This window comes from Sinocyclocheilus rhinocerous, unplaced genomic scaffold, assembly GCF_001515625.1.
Source record: "Sinocyclocheilus rhinocerous isolate Xijiao unplaced genomic scaffold, SAMN03320098_v1.1 scaffold1035, whole genome shotgun sequence".
Taxonomy (NCBI): domain Eukaryota; kingdom Metazoa; phylum Chordata; class Actinopteri; order Cypriniformes; family Cyprinidae; genus Sinocyclocheilus; species Sinocyclocheilus rhinocerous.
This window is the reverse complement of record NW_015628318.1, coordinates 346,935-370,860: the sequence shown is the minus strand read 5'-3', so window position 1 is coordinate 370,860 and position 23,926 is coordinate 346,935. Positions and strand designations below refer to the sequence as shown.

At 38.0% G+C, this 23,926-nt stretch overlaps 1 protein-coding gene across 1 annotated transcript in view; it reads right to left on the bottom strand.

Moving 5' to 3' along the window:
- The window catches only part of LOC107737385 (ephrin type-A receptor 7-like), a 33,192-nt gene extending 20,366 nt beyond the window's left edge, over window positions 1-12,826 (bottom strand). The window contains exons 1-3 of the mRNA XM_016548871.1: window positions 12,655-12,826; window positions 11,198-11,262; window positions 9,199-9,868 (exon numbers count right to left, since the gene is read on the bottom strand). Coding sequence (XP_016404357.1) covers window positions 9,199-9,868; window positions 11,198-11,262; window positions 12,655-12,748 — 829 coding nt within the window. The 5' untranslated portion in view covers window positions 12,749-12,826. The remainder of the gene's footprint in view (window positions 1-9,198; window positions 9,869-11,197; window positions 11,263-12,654) is intronic.
- Between the last annotated feature and the right edge of the window lie 11,100 nt (window positions 12,827-23,926).

Genomic DNA, 23,926 nt, shown 5'->3' with positions numbered 1-23,926 from the left:
AAATGTGATTACGCTCGAAATACGGCCTGGATGGACATAAAATTGTGGCAAAATACTGAAAGAAGGGATCTGTAAAATGTTATTGCTGTTAAACAGACCAAAAAAGGGAGAGATCCATTTCAGTTAAATAGAACAGCTCAACTCATCCCAATAGCATCTGCCCAGATGGCTTTCCTGGCACATGATATGTTCTGTGATAGCGGAAAAGAAGGAAACATGAAATGTCACTTTTACAGTGAAAAGAAGCACTTTTAGAACAAAACGGCCTTTTAGGAAAAAATTTTTTGGGCTTTCACCAGAATTTAAAATGCCTCAGGTGAAATGCTTCCTTCCAAGTGTAAATGCTGGTCGCTTGTTTGCGGCTGATTGCAAAATAGAAAATAGAAGCATATCCTGAGGCAACCGCACATCCCCTTCCACGTCATTCAGCCTGATTTACTGCATTGATTAGCAAATGGAAAACAAATACATTTTAACATTAAACAAACGACGCCACAAATCATTAGCTACGTTTATAAGACTTCGGCTCTACAATTATGAAAATGTGAATCAGATTGCAAAGAATCTGAAATTGGATTGCATTTTTTCGTTTTGACAAAAATGAGTGCATGTAAACATATCAATTTATAGCACAATTTAACACCAAGGACGATAACTATAAAGATAACGATAAAGATTTAGTTCTAAAAATCGTTCTCAATATTAAAGAATAGCAGAGTCCACACCACAACTTTAATGATAAAGGCACAGAGAAACGATATCGTTGGAATCATTTTCAGAACGATTTCTTCCAGCTGATGTACGATACAAACATTGACAGCCAATCAGAATCCATCCTGCTATTACGAGCTCGAGAATTTAAAGCGGCATATGCACGTGCGCTTAGAATAAACAGACAATATCGTTCGCTGGTGTGGACGTCTTTATAGTTATCTTTATAGATACCGTTCTCGTTGTGAACTCTGCTTCCAGCAACCATACTGATGTCTTGAGTTAGCTCCTCTCCCTTAAACCTGTTTTGCTTAATTGTCTTTTTATTTCAACAAAGATTTTGTGTTTATGAAGTGCCGAAATGAAGCACAGCTGTCACTGTGGTAAACAACCCCAAAATTTGGTCTTTTCTTGAAAGATAAAAAGCAAAAGATCTTCTTAAGAGCACTATGACCATAGCTAATCGGATCTAAATCAAACCTCCACCATCAGCAAGTTATCCCTCACACACTCCGAGACACACAGTCTGGATGACTTTGCAGCTTTGATAGAGGTGACTAAGTGAACGCACAATGGCAAACCGGCAGAGGTCCCTCATTATGAAGCCAAACACAGCCGTGACCTGTCCGAACCTGCACGGACGCACACCCATTTGAACAAACGCACATCCACGCACACCCAAAGCCACCCACGCTCTATCCCTATAGAAACTAAATGATAGCACTCAATCAAGTCCCAGCATCACTGCTGGTGATCCATGAAAAACTAACATGTGGCACACTTTTCTATCTTCCAATAATCATCTCCTCAGACAAATGATCGTTTCATGTAGTCTTGATTACTGTGCCACTCGTAGCTGTCCCCACAAAAGTAGAAGAACAGCATTACTTTCTAATTTTATTGATTCTTCTTTGGCACAATGTGTTCACTTCGAGTTACATTCAGTAATAACTTGGCTAAGAGACAGCGCTCTGTGTGACATTTCTTCTCCTTAATCTCATTTTATGAGCAGGAGAAAATTTAGTCTGCTTCTCATTAACAAACAGCATCCCGGCCCCAGCAGAGCACCGCGAATGTGGAACGATTTCGAATGTGAATTTGGAAAGCTATTTGTTTAAACATTGATCTCGGAGGATTCGATCGTAAAAGTACACTGTGACTTCCGAAAAACATCAAATTAGTGATGCCTTTTATGCAAACACGGTTTATGTTTATAACTTCTCATTAATTTCATCCTTTTCCATGAGTGCTTCTGTTAATTAAACTGCAATTATATCCTGAAATTAATTATTATAAGTACAAATAAATCTTATTTATCTATTTACATAATAATATATATTATAAAACATTTCTTCTAAGTACTGTACTGTATACAAAGTTTTGCCTATTAAATTAAATTCACCCAACATCCTTAACATCCTTATCCTTAAGATCCTGTAACTTTTAGTCTTATGTATATAATCACAAAATATCAAATAACAAATAACCAGCCATTTCCTGTTTTAAGATACTGTACACAAACTCAGCTTTGCTTTTGCATGGGAAAGTGCAAAACATGAGCTTCCTCAATCCAACAGTGTTGAACACGTAATTCCTGTCATGTTTAATGCAAAACTTCAGTTCAACACAATAAAGCTGAAAGTGACTCAGCAGAGAAATCTTTTTTTTTTTTTTGACTCAGCAGGGAAATGCGGCATTACATCAAATGCACATATTTTGACAGCGAGAACAAAAACGCTGAAGCAATGCGAAATAAATAGCCGATGTGAATAGCCAGGAATCTTTGTCATTTCGCTGGTAACGTTGTGATTTCCGTGGTGTCACCGGGGTCGCTCACGGGCTAGGCATGGGGTCAGTGAATATTAACTTCATTTACACATGGTTGCAAACAGAGCAGCTTGCACAATGCAGGCCTGCCTGCTCTGCTTAGTAACGTGAGCAGCCGAACTGACAGGTCACTGCCAGGCTGGAAGATGGATGAGCTGAGCAGTTGACCCTTGGCTTGCCTGAGGAGCCAGCTCTATGGCTTCTTTCCCCTCTGAACAAAGACCCCCTACCAGCAACCGCTCTGCTCGCAACTTCAAGCAGCACTAACAGGTCCCGACATCTCCATCAACCCTTGCACGCACACACACACAAGCAGATTTTGATAGGCTTAGTCTTTTTAGCTCAACACACCCAACCAAACGCTCTTTTATGCACGCATACACACACTATGGGTGGCTTACCCCCTTTAGCTGCCTAAACGCTGGCACACACACTTCTCTTTTCGAGTTGCTCTCTGCTCATCCGTACTAATGGATGCAATTGGACAAGCGGACACTGTGTTAAAAGCAACAAAGCAGCCGTATTTGTGTGTGTGTGTGTGTGTGTGTGTGTGTGTGTGTGTGTGTTCGGAGCAGCTTTGGCCCGAGGCGACCGGTTGAAAGTGATATGTGACCAGGTCGAATGTGTGTGAGGGGTAGGTTTAGGGGTAGGGTTGGTGTAGGGCAATAGAATATACGGTCTGTACAGTAGAAAAACCATTACGCCTATGGGATGTACCCACTTTTCACAAAAACAAACCTGTGTGTGAGTGTGTGAGTGTGTGTGAGTGAGTGAGTGAGTGAGTGAGTGAGTGAGTGAGTGAGTGAGTGAGTGAGTGTGTGTGTGTGTGTGTGTGTGTGTGTGTGTGTGTGTGTGTGTGTGTTCGGAGCAGCTTTGGCCCGAGGCGACCGGTTGAAAGTGATATGTGACCAGGTCGAAGGCCTTAACACTCAGTGAGCATCAGGGAGGGTCTGTTGTCAGAGTGACTCTCCTCTGGGAGAGCGGTAGAGCAGGAGACTCAGCAGCTCAATCTCTCCCTAAGAGCAAAATCAATAACTTATTACATAACTGCACACTTTTCTCCTTTACAGAGAGAGAGGGAGAGAGAGACAGAGAGAAGGAAGGAAGGAAGGAAGGAAGTCTTAGGAGGCTTGTTCTAGTATGAAAATGTCCTTTTTTACTGTGCTAATATCACAACCCGGACTCCAGAAAATGACACGGTAGCCATTGGCTCCTATAATGGATCATTTAGGAGCCAAACAGCTTTGTTGACAAATTACAGAATCGCTCGAAATAAATGGTTGTTCAGAAGTGCTGTTGTCCATGCTCATGTTTAATCACAGTTATCTGCTGTGGTCTAGATCCAAGGGGACGCAAATTAAACGCTACATATTTATGCTTTACAATTGTTAGACTATCAGTTAGTGTAGAACAGTTGCAAAAGGCTGTGTATTCGACTCACTTGATTCAATTCAACCTTGTATTCTCTATGCTAGACAATAACCAATAAACCAATAATATAACATTTTACAACAAAACTTTTTTTAATAAGTACAGTATCTTTATTAACTATTATTAATTAGTTTAAATATTAAGCTATTATTAATCAGATCAAATCAAAGAATGACTCACAGTTCAGTCAGTGAACCCAATAGCTGCATGAATCATTGAGTGAGTCAAACCACTAAGTTGCCTGCAAGTTCAAGACTATTTCATGAATTGTTTGGATTGATTCAATAAAAAGAACCAGTTCAAGAGTCATTTGTTCCAGAATCAGAAATCACTGCAGTGTTTTTTTTATCATGCTTTTAATTTTTTTTTTTTAAGTGGTGTGAATGCCATTTCAGAGAGTAAATTATTTATTTTATTTTATTTTATTTTATTTTTTTGTGCTTTGAAAAATATTTTTTCCACAGTCAGGAGCCTTATAATTGTTTTTATAAGAATCTAGTGAGAATCTAGTGCTTTAATTATGAACCATTCATCATTTTACCTGAGAACTTTTTTGATCCAATGAAACAACAGGAAATGTGATTGCGAACATGAAGCCACTACAACACATCAATAACTGGACTGCCGCCAACTGACAGGCCTGACTGACGACACAACACAATGACAGCCACCTTTCCATCTGACAAAACCGAGGGGGAAAAACAGACAGTGCTCCGGGAGGATGCCGCTCTTCTCCAAGACCCTGGCCGGGCGAGAAAGCCATTATCCATCAGCGGATGATTCTAACCCTGACAGCTTCAGACCCAACGGGCTACCCCGAGGAACTTGCCTCTGTTTGAATAATTAAGCCCACTTACAGTTCTCTAACGGATGACTATTTGTAGCCTTTACTTTCACACCTTATCAGTCACTTGTGTGTCAGGGCTTTATACAATCTGCCCGCCTCCAACTCCTGGTGGCATCATTTGAAATGCAAAGCATGGCCTTCGCTGAGCCTGGGTCTTGCTCTTGCGTCCCTCCACCCCAGCTACTTCTGCAGCTTGTCACCACAGCTAGTGCCCTCATTCTGTGTTCTGGCAATCCATCAGGCTTTGACTAACTTCTGTCCAACTATTTGACATCTGGGAGATGGATGGTGTCAGTGCCTGCCGTTGCCAGTACTTCCTCCTGTTAGCATGTTAGCCAATGCTAGCTTGTTTTTTCCCCTTAGAATAATAAACAGAGGCTTGCCTTGTAAATAACACAAACTGGAAGAGAAGGTCAACTATCGGTTAATATTAGGCATTTCTTTAAACAAGATACGGTTATTAACGTGACATGATGTGGCTGAGCAACATACATTCCAACGATTGTTCGCAAAAGCTTAACGAAAACAAAGAGATCAATGTCTGTCTACAAGGACTCTTTTTCTGCTTCCAAAGCACTTAGTGTATCCATTTTCTCTGAGTAGCCACTGTTGAACAGAGCTTCGCAAATGAATAGAGCTATTTTTGCTTGAGCTCTATGCAAATAAATAGGGGTGCTACGATTGATCGGCTACCGATCACTATCGGCCGATAATCACGTTGGGATGTTTGATCGGCGGTCTCTAAAAAGGCCGATCTCAAAAAAACGATCTCAAGCTGATGACGCTGCCATGAGGTTTGGCATGACATGCAGCGTCACTGTCTCAGTCTCTGTCCGGTGTGGGTGAAATCATTATAATGCTGAAGGTGAGGTACACACCTTCATATTTCTTCATTAGATAACTTATAAAGTAATTTGAAAACCTTGTGTGAGACGTATTTTCATAAACAGTGAGAGTGAATCACTGTGCGCGTACACGCTCTCAAAATACGCAAATGTCTTCAAATCACCACATCGCATCTGTCTATAAGCGAGCTGCACGCTGCACAGTTGACACAGGAATTGTCACTTGCAGAATCGCGGTAGTGTCACATCGTCACTAAAGTTTATAAATTGCATTACTTTTTAATTCTTGCCAGTGTTTAACCATTCAGCGCTCGCGCGCTCTCCTGGAGACCGTGCACTCATGCACACTCGCAGCGCACACACATAATGCCAGGTTCACATTACTCCGTTTGCGGTGCGTATTTTTTCTGCGCTCATGTTAATGGATTAATAAAGCATGCACACTGCGCACAGTTGCTGTCCAGCAGTGCGTTCCACGAGCGGTACGTCTGCAGCAGTGCAGAGATCGTTTCTGCACTGAGTCTATTTTTACTGGGCTGCAAGCGCTGAATTAAAGTAACAGCGCATTTTTTGCAGTAAATATGAACATGGATTGACACGAAAATGTAGCAATTACACCATAAATGCATATTATTAAAGTCTACTGTGTTTCTTCTCCTCTCACAAGAGTCACCTAAGAGGGGAAATTCCCCCCATTTTCAAAAATGAAATTCAGGCCCTGAATAAATGTCTAAAAATCCTGATTGGAGTATCACTATAAATAGTTATAAATGATAAAAAAGAAGGCTTTAAAAAGATTGGTAACGGTGATCGGTATCGGCAGATGCTGCTTTCTGTGATCAGCCTCAAAAATCCTGATCGGAGCACCCCTACAAATAAACTCTGGCAAGCTGCTGAACAATTGCTTTTTTTCCAACACTCATAACACTGATTCTTGTAACTGTGAGGAGCGGATCTCTGGAAAAGCAGGAAGGAGTGAAGCCACAAGTGCCACGAAATGAGTTGAAGAGAGGAAGGGACGAAGAAAGAAAACGTTATGGGATAGTTCATCCAAAATGAGGGTGAGTAAATGATGACCGAAATTTTATGTTGCTCCAAACCTGTATGACTTTCTTTTTTTCTGTGAAACACAAAAGTAGAAGTCAATGGGGTCATTGTACCAAGTTGACATTCATAGTATATTTTTCAAAATAGCTTATTTTGTGTTCTATAGAGTAAAGAAAATAACTGATGACAAAATGTTCATTTTTGGTTAAACTGTCCCTTTAAGAGTTGACTGTTCACAAAAGAGAGTTTTAGAAGTTTGACATTTTAAAAGTTAGTGGCGTCCCAAACACATGGCACCAAGACTCGTCACAACATTCAAAAGCATCCGCTTAGCTTGTGTTTACGTAGGAAAACAATTAAAATACTGTTCCAACGGATGCAAGAGTGTGTCGTGCAAATGCCCGCTTAAAGGAAGAGGAAGAGAGAAAAGAGAGGAAGAAATGAAAGACACACAATCCTCCATCAGGCATCTGATGAATGAGACGGTCAAAACACACATTTTCATGGCCCTCCTTAGGTTACCCCACTCAATTTTTAATGCAAGACATTTTAGACTTTATCCCGTATGCATGAGCGTCTGTTTGTGTGCGTATCCGTATATAAATAGTGCGGATTTTATAACGGAACACGGTATAAGGTGGTGTAAAAACAGGAGCTTTTGAAGGCATCAGGGTCACAATGCCTTGGCCGAGCCCCTGAGGGGAGGAAGAGAAAGAAAAGATAAAGAAAAAGACAGCGAGAGCGAGAGCTGCAACATGAGCTGTATACTCTTGGAAAGATCAGTCCTCCATATTAAAAAGACCCCTGTCACTCACAGGCCTTCAGCCCCAGATACCGTGCAATGCATTATTGTTTCTCAGGCAGAAGGGGAAAACACACCAGTATTTTTCAGTCTGGTTGGTGCTCGGGGGGAAAATCTGAACAGGCAATTTAATATCGGGAGGATCGCTAAGAGGAAGTGCTGATGCGGCAGTCTCATGCTCATTTTATTTAGATTAACTACAGTGGTAATATCACAGCCAGTCATGCCAGGAGCGACGCACAACTCATAAAGTGACAATGGAAGGGGGCAGGAATCTAACTGGGTGACAGGGTTTGTTTGTTGCCGGTTCGGAGAGAAACACGCAACATTGTTTTTGAGGAATGTAAGATGGCTTTGTGAACAGCGATTAATTCTCTGGAAAAGCATTCAAGACTTTCTGAGAGTTCAGCGGTGCATGCAAATTTCACTTTTATTTATTTCTTTATTTTTTGCTTTGAGTGAGTAAAAATTCCTGAATGCTTAATAGGTTAAAAAAGGGTGGAATTGTAAAAAAGACATAAAACGCATCCTTTTATTATGCTTAATGTGTGCCAAATAGCCCATATTACATAGAAGCCCCATCAACTTTCTCCTTTGCTCCCTTTCTGCCTTTTGAAATGGCTTTCAGCTTTGCAACAACCTCTCAGCGTGAAGCAGCCTTGCCCATTTTAGCTTTTGATAACATAATAGTGTTCTGAAGCACCCTTTACGTGATAACTTAATGATGCAGACGTGTATGTGCACCACATAAAAGCTATCCAAACCTTCCGGAGATATCTGTTAAATCATTACTGGTCTGCACACTTGATAATCTATAGATGTGGAGGTGACCCAGATTGGCAGAAAAAAAAGGGTGGACGGCCACTTCAACCACACAAAACCAAGAGGTTTTGTCCTCTCCCTCAGATCCTAATCATGTGTCATCATGTGACAGCCAAAAAAACAACGCTTAGCACCATTAGTGACAGTGATGGCACTGGGAGTGTTTTAGTTATAATCGCAGAGTATATCAGAGGCAGCTGTAATTGCGTTTCCGGTTCGGACACTTCCTAAATAACCCTGGGCTTCCATTGTTTGTTTTCTGTCGGGGTCACTTGAAAGGACCGGAGAGGGACCGGGCGACGGGCTGAACCTCCTCCGGACACAGTATCGTTTGCGAGTGATTGGTTTGGCTCAGTGCATAATGGAAAAAGAAGGAGAGGAGAAGAAAGAGAGCGGGCTGTTTCTGAGAGCAAGGCTGGAGTGCTAGTTATCATTTAATTCCAGTGTCAATGTGCATAAGGCTATAAATTAAGAGCCCACAAATCAAATGACTAACAGGGATTCCAATTATTGTGCCAAGGATTTTTTGCCCCCACATTTAATCCATCATTATTATCTCCGCCCAATAAGCATGTTTCGTTTTTACACTGCTTTTCTTTTATTAATCATTCGTCGTCTGATTTGTATTTTTCAGCATGGTTTGTTTTGTTATTGCATTGCTTTGCTGTAATTCGGATGAATTACCTCGCGTTGGGATAATTCAATGCTTGGGCACTCAGTCAAACAATTGGAACAAGGATTTTCTAGGTAAAATAATAATAACTTATTAATTGCTTCATTGTCCTTTCTTCTGTCTCGCGTAAGGTTAATCAGCAGCACTCTAATACATGCCAACAGATGTGTGCAAATGAAAATAAAGTACTCACGTTCACACGCATCTCCCTTCTGGTGAAATCCAGCTTTGCATATACATTTCCCAATGGGTACCAGCCACTCTCCTTCAGCGCTGCAGTGCATTTTGGGAGAGTTGTCAGCCTCCTCCTCTGCGTCACTGACGCATGTGCCCTCCACTTCCACCAGCGACGAGAACTCAGATCCCGTCACCGTATCTGGGAACGTGGCCAGGTTTTCAATAATCGACCAACACTTCTTGTAATACACTTTGACGGAGACCAAAGCGATGCAGGCACCTACATCCTGAAAGGCCAGGTAGAAGCCTCGGCGGGAGAGGGGCCCGATTATACGCACCTCCGTGTTGAGCTTCATTTTTCTTTCCCCCAGGTCACCCTGAGTGAAACTCTCGTCCGCGGCTATAGTGTCAATTTTCACATACTGACTCTCCCTTATATTCCTGCCCACCTCCACGTCGGTTTCCTGGTAGTACAAGTTGAACGTCTCCTTGCAAGAGCCTACCACCCCTGGAAGGCTGTTACAATCCCTCAAGGTAAACTTCAGCTCCACAAAAATCCTCTGGGCATCGCCCTTCTCAATCCAGTTAGTCCGTAGCCAATTGTTCTGATTTGGCTCCATGACCTGGCAGACCTGGTATGTGCGAATGGGAGTGTAGTTTTCATCCAAGCCGCTGATCTCTTCCCACTGAGAAAAAGTAAAACGCAGTTAATCATCATTATATCGTGTGCTGTACTAAAATGCTCAGAACTAACCGCAAGGGAGAATCTTAGAGCGTGTTAAAACTGGCCTCTGTGTGAACAAATGCACAACTCCTTGCTATAAGATGATCTACATTAATTCATCTGCAGCCAGGTGATTCATTTTTTACATCTTTTGCATAAGCTGAGAATTTGAAATGTCTGTCTTGTTGAGCGTATTAGCCTAAAATATTTATTTTTATTGATCTGCAATTATATGCGCAGTTCTGATAATTGTTGGTATCTGTAAACCCATACAAACACTTATAAGCACATTAAAAAAGAACCAAATAAATGTATTGCAAAAATTACCTCATGCCCAATAGTAACAATGTACACTACCAGTCAGAATGTTTCCATTTATAAACTCCATTATAAAAATGTTCATCTGAAAAAAGTGTGCTAATGTGTGATAACATCAGAATTAACTGCTTTTAATTCAGTAAAAAACATTATTTTATTTGACTTAACCTGACTGCTTTAGGTTACACCGGCAAAAGTAATTGTCTGGGCTTCTTTTAAACAACTTTTACCTGGGCTTAAATTCCATTTATGCTGGACACATGTTAGTTGGGTTTCTGTTATTATTTCTTTTAATTCATTAAAAAAGTTTTTAATTTATACAAACACACAATACTTTGACCTCAATGACTGCAAGTTTAAAACTCATAAAAGTGAGCAGAACTGACAGAAATTCTGACAAGTTAAATGAATAAAACCAAATATATTGTTACAAAGATGAAAACATTTTTAAAGTAAAATAAGATTCAGTGCACCCAAATCGCATGACTAACAACATAAAATCTCCATTCTAAACTTTTTAATTGCTGTTACTTTTTTTAGTTATGACTTTTCAGAATTATTTTGTGTTCTAATTAATTGTTAAAAACACCTAAGACGTACAAAAACAACAAAACATCATAATTAGGAATGTAACAAGTTAATATGTTGAGTTCAGCAGAAAATCACTTTGTTGGCCTTAGTTGAACGACTTTAAAACAAACGCGTCTGTATTTTACGCCTTCTTTAAACCTTTTATAAAAACTAGCGTAGGATCGACAAACAACTTTTAAAAGAAACAAAACCACCTCCGCTTAAAGTAAAACCAAATTATCAATTGTTTAGCGTTTTCTCAATTGAAAAAAAGAACAACACGTTATGCCACCACATAATTTTAGGTTGCACTCAAAATACTGCGAGCAGTAAGCGCATTACAGAAGAGGTGAAAATCAGAAATGTTTGCTGTAAAGTAGAAGTTGTAAAGTTTCCAGCTTACCCCGCTTGGAGGAGACGATATCCATTCCAGCTCTGTCTGCTGCGCCTTTGAATCCAGCAGGGTCACTGCCGACGACACATAAAGCGCACACTTACAATAATGCATCTTTAATTGTGATTAATGTTTGCCACACATCTCGCTCATATTCCAGAAGCATTTTACATCGCGAGCGAGCGCAGATACAAACCAAATGTGAGAGAGCGCGCGAGTTTGACCTATTTTCAGCAGACAGCGGTGGAGATTTATGTCAATAAGCACCTCGCACCTCTGAAACCTGTGCGACACCTGTTCATGTGTCAATATAACCGAGGGGCACGCTTTCGCTTTTGGTGTAGATCGAGAAATCGGTCAAGTTCCTTCGTTTGAACCGTGAGAATATTACGCGGATACGCGCGCGCAGCGCAGGTTAAGAACGACTTCATCGCGTGCGAAATTAATCACTGGTTTGTTATTTATATGCATTTCGTTGAAGCGTTATCTGTTTTTTGTCTGGTCATATTACTAAAGGGAGTTGGTTAAATAATAAAATAAATAATTAGATTAAATATTGTAAATAAAAAAGGGGCATTCGCTGAGATCAGAGCCTTAATTTAAAGAATAAATAACATCAATTTGGTAAATAAATTCGTCATTGAGTATGTTCAGTAATTAATAAACCTCTAAGTGAACTACAGCAAACAGCCATAAGATCAACTGGATCTATTTATACAGAATTGAATGATTATTTAATTTCATATTTCAGAAAGGAGGCACATACCTTTGGCTTAGGCTATATGTAGCTAATATAGTCGATGTTGATGTGTGATATACATATTTGCAGTGCAGACATGTATGGTAGAAACACACTGCTCTTTATACTAAATCTGTACTCGACAATTTGGTAATACAGAAGCACTTCTATTGCTTAATTGTTGCAGGGGGGTTCTATCCCGGACAAATCCTTTACTACTACTAACTGAAGCTGATCCCATGAGTATTTTAAAATAATAAGCGTGATACATGTTGCAGTCAAGTTGCAGAATTGACTGTATACCTACTGCCCGGTTGGTTAACAAAGGCACATCAAGCAGATCTTTTTTTCAAGTTTGGTGTTGATGTTGTCTCTTTGCAGTAAATGGAAAGCACGTAGTGTTTTCCGATAAAATGAGAACGTGATAATGAGGAGATACAGGGCTGTGAGGACTAAGCTTAACCAGATAATATTGTCAACGATGTTTAGTTGCGATGTGCAGTTGCAACTCGTCTTCGTGTCTGATTAGCGAAAGTCTGTGCGCCAAGAAAATACGTACTCATGATATGAAACACAGTCAGGCGTATATCGTTGTCTTATGTGTGATAATAAAAAAGGCTGTCTGTCTGTCTGTCAGACTGTCGATAATGTATCTGCTCTAACTACTGATTTGCTCGTTCTCGCGCTCGGGCTGTCAGGATGCAATGAAGGAAACTTTAGCACTCACCCTCTCTTGTGCTCTGTGCTATTCCAGTGTTCACATAAAAACATAAATGAAGGCAAAATATAGTCCACAAACACGAAACTGAGGTGCAAACCATGGTGCAGTTGAAAGTTGGATAAACAGTGTGCGCTTTTTCCAACGCGGCGTTCCCTTCCCATTGACGACGCTCCGGCAACCAGCTCTGGGTGAATAAAACAGTCGTCTCTCACTCAAATAGCATCGGCAGCCGAGAGGCGGGGCTTAGAGCATTCGGCGTGTCACTCATTTTGACTGACAGAGAGCACACCCACATTTGGCGCGCGAAAGGCTCTCGGTGGAAAAACGCGGACGAATCATCTTGAAGCGAAGGCGGATCCTCAATTTCAGTCTAAAACCGACAATGGATACACAAACTTTAAGATGAAATACTTTGTTGGACACTGTAGAAAATCGTTTTATATTAAGAAAAATACATAATATTTTAATGTCCGGATCGAAATACTGTACTGGAAGTTAATACTTAAAACGCTATGGGTTAAATGAAAAGTGAAAACAGTGAGTAGGCCTACATCAAAACAAACTTTTGAGAACTGGTGAGATACCTTTCTCTGCAACACCACTTGCACGGAAGCCTACTCTATCAAGATAAGACTTGAACCTTGGGTAGGGCAGGCAAGCATGTCAGGACATCCGAGGAAAAGTTTATATTTTTCCCAAGTCATTGAAGAGCATTGCATCATCAGCAGATAAATACTTAGCAAACCTCATCATGGTGCCTGTCGTGTCTGGCAGCTCTTTTTGAAACACATACTACTCATAGCTTGCAATGTTAAGACTTTGTTTAGTCACTAACCTAATGGCACCTTACATCAATAAAAATGATTTTTTGTCAAGCAGAAATATTTTTTTTCTTTTTCTTTCTTTCTTTCTTTCTTATGTATTTATTTATTTTCAATTTTCCAGAGAATTCACATCTCACGTAAAAATGTAAGCTATTTGTGTACCTGAAAACATTATATTTGCTTTTATGTTTGCTTGTATTTCTAGACACTCACTATTAAGGATTTTAAATAATTAGTTGACAAAACCAGGGTTTGTGTACAAATGTACTACAAAAAGGGACAAACATTAAGTTAAAACGATAAACACGTTTACAAATTTAGCACAATTCATGACCTAGTTGTTTATATCTGTGTATAATTACGCAGATATACAGTGGGTACGGAAAGTATTCAGACCCCCTTAAATTTTTCACTCTTTGTTATATTGCAGCCATTTGCTAAAATCATTTAAGTTAATTTTTTTTCCTCATTAATGTACACACAGCACCCCATATTGACAGAAAAACACAGAATTGTTGACATTTTTGCAGATATATTAAAAAAGAAAAACTGAAATATCAAATGGTCCTAAGTATTCAGACCCTTTGATCAGTATTTATGCTTCTACTAAATACTGAGCAAAGGGTCTGAATACTTAGGACCATGTGATATTTCAGTTTTTCTTTTTTAATAAATCATGTCAATAAATCATTGACATAAAAATGTCAACAATTCTGTGTTTTTCTGTCAATATGGGGTGCTGTGTGTACATTAATGAGGAAAAAAAATTAACTTAAATGATTTTAGCAAATGGCTGCAATATAACAAAGAGTGAAAAATTTAAGGGGGTCTGAATACTTTCCGTACCCACTGTATAATTAGTATCAGTGTATAATTAGTATAATTATAGAAATTAAAAATAAATAAATCTAAGAGTAAAAATAAAGTTGACAATAAACACAGAAAGTAAGGAATAAGTACAATTAATCAGTATTTAGTTAGTATTAGTATTTATTCAGTATTTATTGATGTCAGTTAGTATTTGTTTTATCAAGTAATTTATTCCTTTATTATTTATTTATTCATTCAGGCCTCATATTCCAAGACATTTATGACTGACAGACAACAAGGATTTTTCACAAGTGTTATTTCTTTGACAAATATACACAGTGTTTTCTGAAAATAAAAGTGAAACTCTTGTTTATTGGCCAGTGAAGGGCAGGAGGTCTGTTGAGTAGGTATAAAGACATCGAGACAGATAAACATTGACTGCTGTGTTTTTTAGAAGGTCACCTAATGAAGGAAAGTGCCCTGCTGATTCTGGGCAATGGGTGTGGATGCATTGATTCATTAGAATTGTGCGTTAGAAACGTTCACCATGAAGATTGAGCTGCTGGGGTTTTAAGCGGCGCCAAGGAATCGAGATAAACATAAAACACAATTAAAAAGTGTAAAGTTAATTTCCTGCTGCTCAGATGACTTGCCAAAACACTGATAAATGAAAGCATGAAAGGGACCTCATTACCCCCTGAACGTATAATGCATTTGTTACAGGTCACTTATGAATCTCCATTTCCTAGAATGAGTAAAACAACTGTAATTATGCCCCCCAAATATTGATTAATAAACTCTGTGCATCACAAATGGATGGAGGTAGACAAGGACTCATTTCAAGGTTTATTTACCTCCGTTTTCTTATTTTATTTTTTTATTTTTGGCCTGTTTATTATGCAAATGATTTATAATCCTCTTTACCCTTGATGCACGCTCCTGTGTTGCACATTTCCATGTTGCTTATTATTGGCTTATTAAACCTGCTTCAATTAGTAATGTTTTGGATGGACATACTTAAGTAGCCTATATCTTAAACTAGTTCAAATCAACCCACATGGGTGTGAAAACGACAAGATATTGAGCGTTTGTTTTGCTCTTATGAATATCATCGTCTGAGCTGGATTAAACCGAGCCATGTACGCATGTATGAATTCATGTTTGAATATTTATCATCAACAAAATGTTCATTAACATTCTCATTCAGCTGAGTCTCGAGTGATAGCGCCAGGCTTTCCAGGTTGTTCACATACTAATTGCACTTTTCTTCATTTTTGTTTAACTCAAGAAGAAGAAAAAAAAAAAAAAATTCTTCACATTGCATTTTAGCTGCCACATTAGTGAGTCCTCATCAGCTTCATGTTGCCATGGCATCAGTTAATTGAATTCTTTTGTTTGAATTGGGATCACACTGTAGTAGTCATGTGGAGATGACGGTTTGCGTAAGCGACGTTACACCTGACTCCACATAGAGCTCTAAGCTGAGCCCTCGCAAAGAGCTAATCATTTTAGAGGATACTTCATTCTGAGTAGGTCTTTAGTGCGTCTTCCCTGAGAAGAATTACCATCCTTCAGTGATAACACTAACCATTATTGTCATTTTACCAAAATTCATTTGAAATGAAATGGCAGAGGTTGAGTGAAGTGTACTAGACTACTAAAGCAATATTTTAGAAATTACCTACATTGTTCAACTGGTGGTCATACACCACTATGAGGTCATACAAATGTTTATTTGGGACTTAAAAGCAATAGTTTTATTCCAAAAACTGTGGCAAACACGATGGCCCTCAAGGGATACCACTTCAAGTGAGCGAATTGACCACATTTATAAATGTCTGCCTGCACTCAAGTGCTTGTAACCAACAAAGAAGGCGTGAAAAAACTAGGACATGACTTGTTCTAGGTGTTCTTATTATGTCTGATCTTTTTGGCATTTATTTGCGGCGTTTTTCACAGCACAAAGAGTTTAGACTAGATCTCTTCATCAGCAGGCAATAACATGCCGTTCTATTCTGTTGTTTTCCTTCAGGACTGCATGCTTTTTAAATAGTTTCTCAGTCAATCTACAGCAGCTGAACAACTGAGCCGAAATAAATGGAGGGCTAGGCCAAAAGTACTATTAAATACTATAATATATATTTTCCACTTGTTTATAATGTGAGTGGAACACCTTCAGAGCGGCAGGCTGTCGGCCTGATCCCTTCGCTTAGGCTGGGTGGAGCACAGCCGGGCTGTCTGGATTCTTTGAGGGCTTGAAGGGAAAACCACCCAGAGATTTAATATCCAGAGGGACTGAAAGCTTGCTGGACGGATGGGCTTGGTGAGCACTCGCGGGAAATTTTTAGTCCTTTTTATAGGTTAGTAATATAGTGTCCCAACAGATCCAGACAAAATCGGGGGTGTTTAATATTACTCAGGGATTGTTGTGGGCTGACTAACATTCACCTTCCATTGTCTGCTGGTGTAATCACAGATCTAGACCTGTACTGGTTATGTGTTGTAAGACATGTTCTAGGAAACTTTTTTTGGCTTCTTAACAGACCTGGCTGTGCAAATTGATGTGATATATAAAGGCAGGGTAGTTTTGGAGTTTGTTAGATTTACATTAAATACATTACATTGATAAAGTGTAACGGTAAAGAATATGACTTTTTTGTTTAATTATTGTTACAAAAAATAAATCAGAAAAATAAATGCCAAATAAATGCTGTTTCTTGCATTTTCCACAAAATTATGAAGCAGCAAAACTGTTTTCAACATTAATAATAATAAGAAATACTACTTGAGCACCAAATCAGCATATTAGAATGACTTCTGAAGCATCGTGTGACACTGAAGCACTGAAGGCTGTTGAAAATTCAGCTTTGCCATCACATGAATAAATTTAAATAAATTCACATATGTGACCCTGGACCACAATACTATAATATATATTTTCCACTTGTTTATAATGTGAGTGGAACACCTTCAGAGCGGCAGGCTGTCGGCCTGATCCCTTCGCTTAGGCTGGGTGGAGCACAGCCGGGCTGTCTGGATTCTTTGAGGGCTTGAAGGGAAAACCACCCAGAGATTTAATATCCAGAGGGACTGAAAGCTTGCTGGACGGATGGGCTTGGTGAGCACTCGCGGGAAATTTTTAGTCCTTTTTATAGGTTAGTAATATAGTGTCCCAACAGATCCAGACAAAATCGGGGGTGTTTAATATTACTCAGGGATTGTTGTGGGCTGACTAACATTCACCTTCCATTGTCTGCTGGTGTAATCACAGATCTAGACCTGTACTGGTTATGTGTTGTAAGACATGTTCTAGGAAACTTTTTTTGGCTTCTTAACAGACCTGGCTGTGCAAATTGATGTGATATATAAAGGCAGGGTAGTTTTGGAGTTTGTTAGATTTACATTAAATACATTACATTGATAAAGTGTAACGGTAAAGAATATGACTTTTTTGTTTAATTATTGTTACAAAAAATAAATCAGAAAAATAAATGCCAAATAAATGCTGTTTCTTGCATTTTCCACAAAATTATGAAGCAGCAAAACTGTTTTCAACATTAATAATAATAAGAAATACTACTTGAGCACCAAATCAGCATATTAGAATGACTTCTGAAGGATCGTGTGACACTGAAGCGCTGAAGGCTGTTGAAAATTCAGCTTTGCCATCACATGAATAAATTAAAATAAATTCACATATGTGACCCTGGACCACAAAACCAGTCTTAAGTTGCTGGGGTATATTTGTAGCAATAGCCAAAAATACATTGTATGGGTCAAAATTATTGATTTTTCTTTTATGCCAAAAATCATAAGGATATTAAGTAAAGATCATGTTCCATGAAGATATTTTGTAAATTACCTACTGTAAATATATTAAAACTTCATTTTTGATTAGTAATATGCATTGCTAAGAACTTCATTTGGATAACTTTAAAGGCGATTTTCTCAATATTTTGATTTTTTTGCACCCTCAGATTCCAGATTTTCAAATAGTTGTATCTCGGCCAAATATTGTCCTATCATAACAAACCATACATCAAAGCTTATTTATTCAGCTTTCAGATGATGTATAAATCTCAATTTCGAAAAATTGACCCTTATTACCGGTTTTGTGGTCCAGGGTCACATATAATAAAATAGAAAACAGTTATTTTAAATTGTATTATTATATTTTTAAAACAAAAATTGTTTTTATTGTATTTATTTGATTGAATAAGTAGTGTATATTCATATTTTATTCATGAAAAAATGCATATTCTTACTAATTGCAAGGGTGTGTGTGTGTGTGTGTGTGTATATACTAATAAATAAATAAATAAATAAATAGTGTTAATAAATAAATTAAACAAACCCAATTATATATTGTGTTATACATATACATATCCAATATATCCAGTCTAACAACAATATATACTGTATGTATATATAAGTTCTAGATAAGTTCTGAGATTTTTTGACTCACTACCACAAATGGCCTACCAGCTTTTTCAATTATAGATTGCCCTTTAGACTGTACACATTTTCGAAAAGCAACCATTACTTTTCAGGCTAAAGCGAACTGAAGGAATTTAATCATATCTCCTTTTACCCTTTTCAAAAAGAACAATTAATGAAATTTAACATGTGAAATAAATAAATAAATAAATAGTGTTAATAAATAAATTAAACAAACCCAATTATATATTGTGTTATACATATACATATCCAATATATCCAGTCTAACAACAATATATACTGTATGTATATATAAGTTCTAGATAAGTTCTGAGATTTTTTGACTCACTACCACAAATGGCCTACCAGCTTTTTCAATTATAGATTGCCCTTTAGACTGTACACATTTTCGAAAAGCAACCATTACTTTTCAGGCTAAAGCGAACTGAAGGAATTTAATCATATCTCCTTTTACCCTTTTCAAAAAGAACAATTAATGAAATTTAACATGTGCATCAATTTCAAACGTCTATTGTGGCAGGTCACTCCCACAGTGTTTGTCTAGAGAAAAGACAAAGACACCTCATTTGTGTCGGTGAAAGCATGTTGCAGTGATCTGTCAGTTTAGACAGCAAGGCTGTTTAACTCCACTAATTGTCAGAGTAACATGAAAAACAAAGTTCTTTTTATCTGTAATTTAATTATGTACAGAGCAACAGTCGCCATGCAGTACAAATCAGAGACAGAAGAGGGACTGCCTGAATCTTGAGCTATGTGAGTCTGTCACCAGAGGCGGCAATAAACTCCATGCATTGATTGATCTGCGCTCATTAAAGTGAAGAACCAAAGCCCGCTCATGTTTCTTATGTGAGCATTATTATTAGTCAAACAAAACTAATTTAAGCTTTTAACCACAGCTTGTATTGTACTCAAAATGTGTGTGAAAGAGTGAAATCTGCAGTTTTTCTACAGCATGGGGAGTTTATATGTCATTTAGAAAGTAAAACATACTCTGTTTGACTTTAAATACAGTTATTTGTCAGATGAAGCTTGCCCAGACGACTTTAAGACTCGTGTCCTGCCTCAGCGATACTGTGGATTCACGTCACAGGCATGTATAAGCGCTATGTATAACTGTGTCTTTAAATAAGCTCTTTATGGGGAGCTGTTCAGTTTACCCTGAAATGAAATACTTGTTTATGAAAAGATTAAAAACGAGGGGGAAAAAATCAGTCCGAATTATATAATTCCACAGGCACTGCTCTCATGATTATCATGTCAACAACATGACTATCTCTATTTCCCTATGTGTCAGTTTCCTGGTCTGTACGGACTACAGGGACACTTGCGTAGCTGTACAGAGATTTTGTAGTTGACAGATGAAGACATCCAGATGGCTGCGCGGAGTTAGTCACACTAGCCTGCTACGCTAGTCCAGCATGTAGAACTAAGTAGGGTTATGGCCGTTTAATGATGTCTATTTTGGCCTTTCATGTCATTCTACAAGCTTAGCGTGCTACGTTACCACTTAGCCCCAGGATAAACAAACAAATCACATCTTGAAACGCTAGTGTGGAGGCGCCTGACACGCACATCTGGAGATGAATAGTGCTCAGGCTTTCAAAATCGCAAGCAGAAATCTGGACTTTCATCAAGGTGACTGTACGAAAAGATTTTACTCCCACCCATGTGTCTTGTCTTGCTCCCTTCACGATCGATGGAGATGAAAGCGAGGAATGGAAAGTAAAATTGGCTGAGTGATTTACAGTTGATCAGATATGAGACCTCTTTCTCATATATCATACCATGTAGAGCTACACAAATTCCTTTTAGCTTAAAGGTAACATCTAGCACTGATGCTAAAGGAAGAATGGAGCAAAAGACTGTAGGCTATATTTAACAAGACGGCTCACTCATATTTTTCTGAATGGGAGAAAGTGCAAGTCTCATCTTCTAAATAAAAGAGCCAATCACCACTTGGTAAATTTAATGTGTCATTGTACTTCATTGCAACAATCAGCTGGACCAATCTGAAATCTGCGCTATTAGCATTAAGAAGGCATATAAGAAACAACATTTAATGCTATTTAAATTTGAGTTTGGCAAGCATTTTTTTTTAATTTTGGTATTTCCTCATTTAAGTAGATTGTTGGTCTTGGAGTTCGGCTTGGAGTTGGTCTTGGCTGCCCAGAGGCATTGCAAATATGGATGCTGTATAAACAGACTTTCCTTGAAAGAGACTTTGATGTAGCTTGGCATGTTTACATTGCACTTTAAAAGTTAGATTTCAGGCAGACTAAAGCAATAATTTGGCTTCTTTAAAATCTCATGAAAATGCTTTAGTCTGACTAAAATTGTACCAGTCTGTTTTTTTGTGAAGAAAACTATCCAAGCTGGTTTCAATGTTTATACATAGGTACTACACAAAAAAACATATATTTATTTGTACATTTGAATAGACACTAAAATGTACAATATTGTCATACTGACAAAATCTAAAATGTAAATATTATTACGTATTTACAGTACAGCTAGAAAAGTTAAAAAAGTATGAATTTTTAACATATAAATATATTTTAATAGTTACATTTTTACCATTTTATAGAAATATTTTGGATCCCTTAACCCTACCCCCATAACCACCTGTATAGAGAGTATAAAATATATCAAATATAACAGGCAGAAAAATTTACCATTTCTTAAAATATATAAATTATACAGACATATAAGTGTAATCATCACTTATTCATAATTTATTTGCTGTTAAAATGTCAAAAAGTAGTACCAAAGTAGCCGAAGTGACGTGTATTGCATTCACAGCAACTGATGGTATAACATATTTGTGTGTGGTACTGAGCAGAATTTAAGATGTTAAATATCCTGAAACATCCTGTCATAGCCTGATTCACTCCATGCAGGTGCACATGTCTCATTTAAACACACACATCACCAGAAACGCAGCGTGTCGCAATTGGTGATGAAGCAGGCGATAGCTAATGAGCATTTGATATCACTGATGTAAAACCATGTAAAGCTTCTTGAGGTGGCAAACTCTGAATATGAGTTCGGGATTTGACGATTATAGTCGCTACTGAGAATGAAGACGAAGATTGTTGATTAAAAACTGATTGATTGGGCGTTGATTGGGGTCTATTCCTCACGTAAGCAATCATATGGATTCTTAAGATTTGAATTAGAGTGCACAATTAAAATTGATTACTTTTATGATCATTTTATGTTGCGATTTTGGTGTATTTTATGGTCATTTTTGAGTCAACAATATGTAATCCTTTGAAAGCCTAGTTGGCACTAGAAGTCACACAGAACAGAATAAAATGTTGCAATTTCAAATTAAGTAAACAAGTCAACTGTATTAAACAAATGCGATTGAAAATATAACTGCAAATATTATAAAAAAAATGTATAAACCGATTAATTCTGTCAATTCAGCATTCATAAGGATTTGTAAAGTTGTTTATATGTAAATCATTTATTTTTATATACTCTCAATAGGTTAATTATATGTTATTCACCACACTTTAGGTAAAATACAAGTATTCTTGATCTCAGTGAACTATCAGACCTAGATAATGTGATTGTAGCTCAACGTTGCTCGAATCGGCCTCTGCATTGTGCACATGCTGCAAAAGTTAGATGAGACACGCAACATGTATATCTAATCCTTTAAAAATGTAATTACGCATTTTGTCATGTATATTCCGACAGACAGATGAACACCATAACTTGACTATGCAAAAACTAGCTGTAGCTCAATTAGAACTGCATGTAAATCCGCTTACTGAGACATCTTAATAGTATAATGGAGAAAACTGGCTAACAGCCTTCATTTTATGTAAGAATCAGACTAATGACCTCTTATGTATTATACCCTTAGGATCGTAAACCACTTCCATGACCACGTGTTTCAAAAAGATGATGTATTATGTTTTTTTAAGCATCAAAATACCTCATCACAACTGTTGTTTAAGTTATATTAGCATGAATTAAATGTTGTCACAATGGTTCATTTGCATCAATTCAGTCTTGCACTGATGTTCTTCAGATCTTTAACACAGCGCAGCTGTTCTGCCATAAATAAGATGGGTCTTAGCTTACCTTTCAAACAAATCTCCTGCCCAGGTACAGCAGACAGGCATCAACCAAATGTAGCAACGGTCTAACATTACTCAGCCGACTCTTATAAATCAACCAGCCGTGAGAGAAAGAGAGAGAAAACAGCCCGTGTGGGTTTTCCATGGTGTGAAATAGTAGACGGTGGCCCCTGTTTGAATGTGAAGGATGGCTAGCAGAAAGGTGTATAATTTCAGTGTTACCCCAGCCGCCTCAGGCAGCCCTTAAATGCTGACGGTACTCAATTTGCTGATCCGTGACCCGCCAGCCGCGTTGCATCACCTCGCTATGCTGCCATCCGCACGCGTGTGTTATCCAGACATCACTCCCTTGGAATTAATGCTAATTTGTTTGTGCAAATATGCTGCATGTTAAGACATTAAAGGCTTCATATAATCTCCCCCATGACTTACGAACCAGCACAATATGTTTCACTTTATGACTACAATTATTAGTTACATTTATTATGTATGACCATAATAACTTCAAATCATGCAATAACAACAGCTGTCATTATCGGGCTGAGAGGGAAATATAGGTGTGAATTTGCTGTCCTTGAGGCGTGTCGCAGATATGAAGCATATTGGTTTTTAATTTCACAAAAGCACAACCAATAGTGATCCACAAACCTTCAGCAATTATTGTTCAATCGGGAGGCTAATGACATAAAACACAGGCCCAAATGAACTCACTTTAGGGAAAGCCATTGAACACACACACACACACACACACACACACACACACACTTTAATGACATGCATCAAGCATCTGTGGTGATGAAAGCAAACAACATTGGTTCCCATCAATCCAGGTTTTGAAGACTGTCGTTATGTTCACACGGGCTCATTACACAACACATTGTATTTATTTTATTTGAATTGTGTGTTTATTTACTTTTGCATGTGCAATATATATATAATAATTTATTAATAATAAATCTGTAAAACTAAAATCAAATTTGAGCTATAAGCACAATATATGATACCATTTTTATCATTCCTGATTTGAAATAAGTTATTTAAATGTAACACTGGCAGACAGAATTTGGAGATTTTAGTCTTTCCTCATTCAAATAC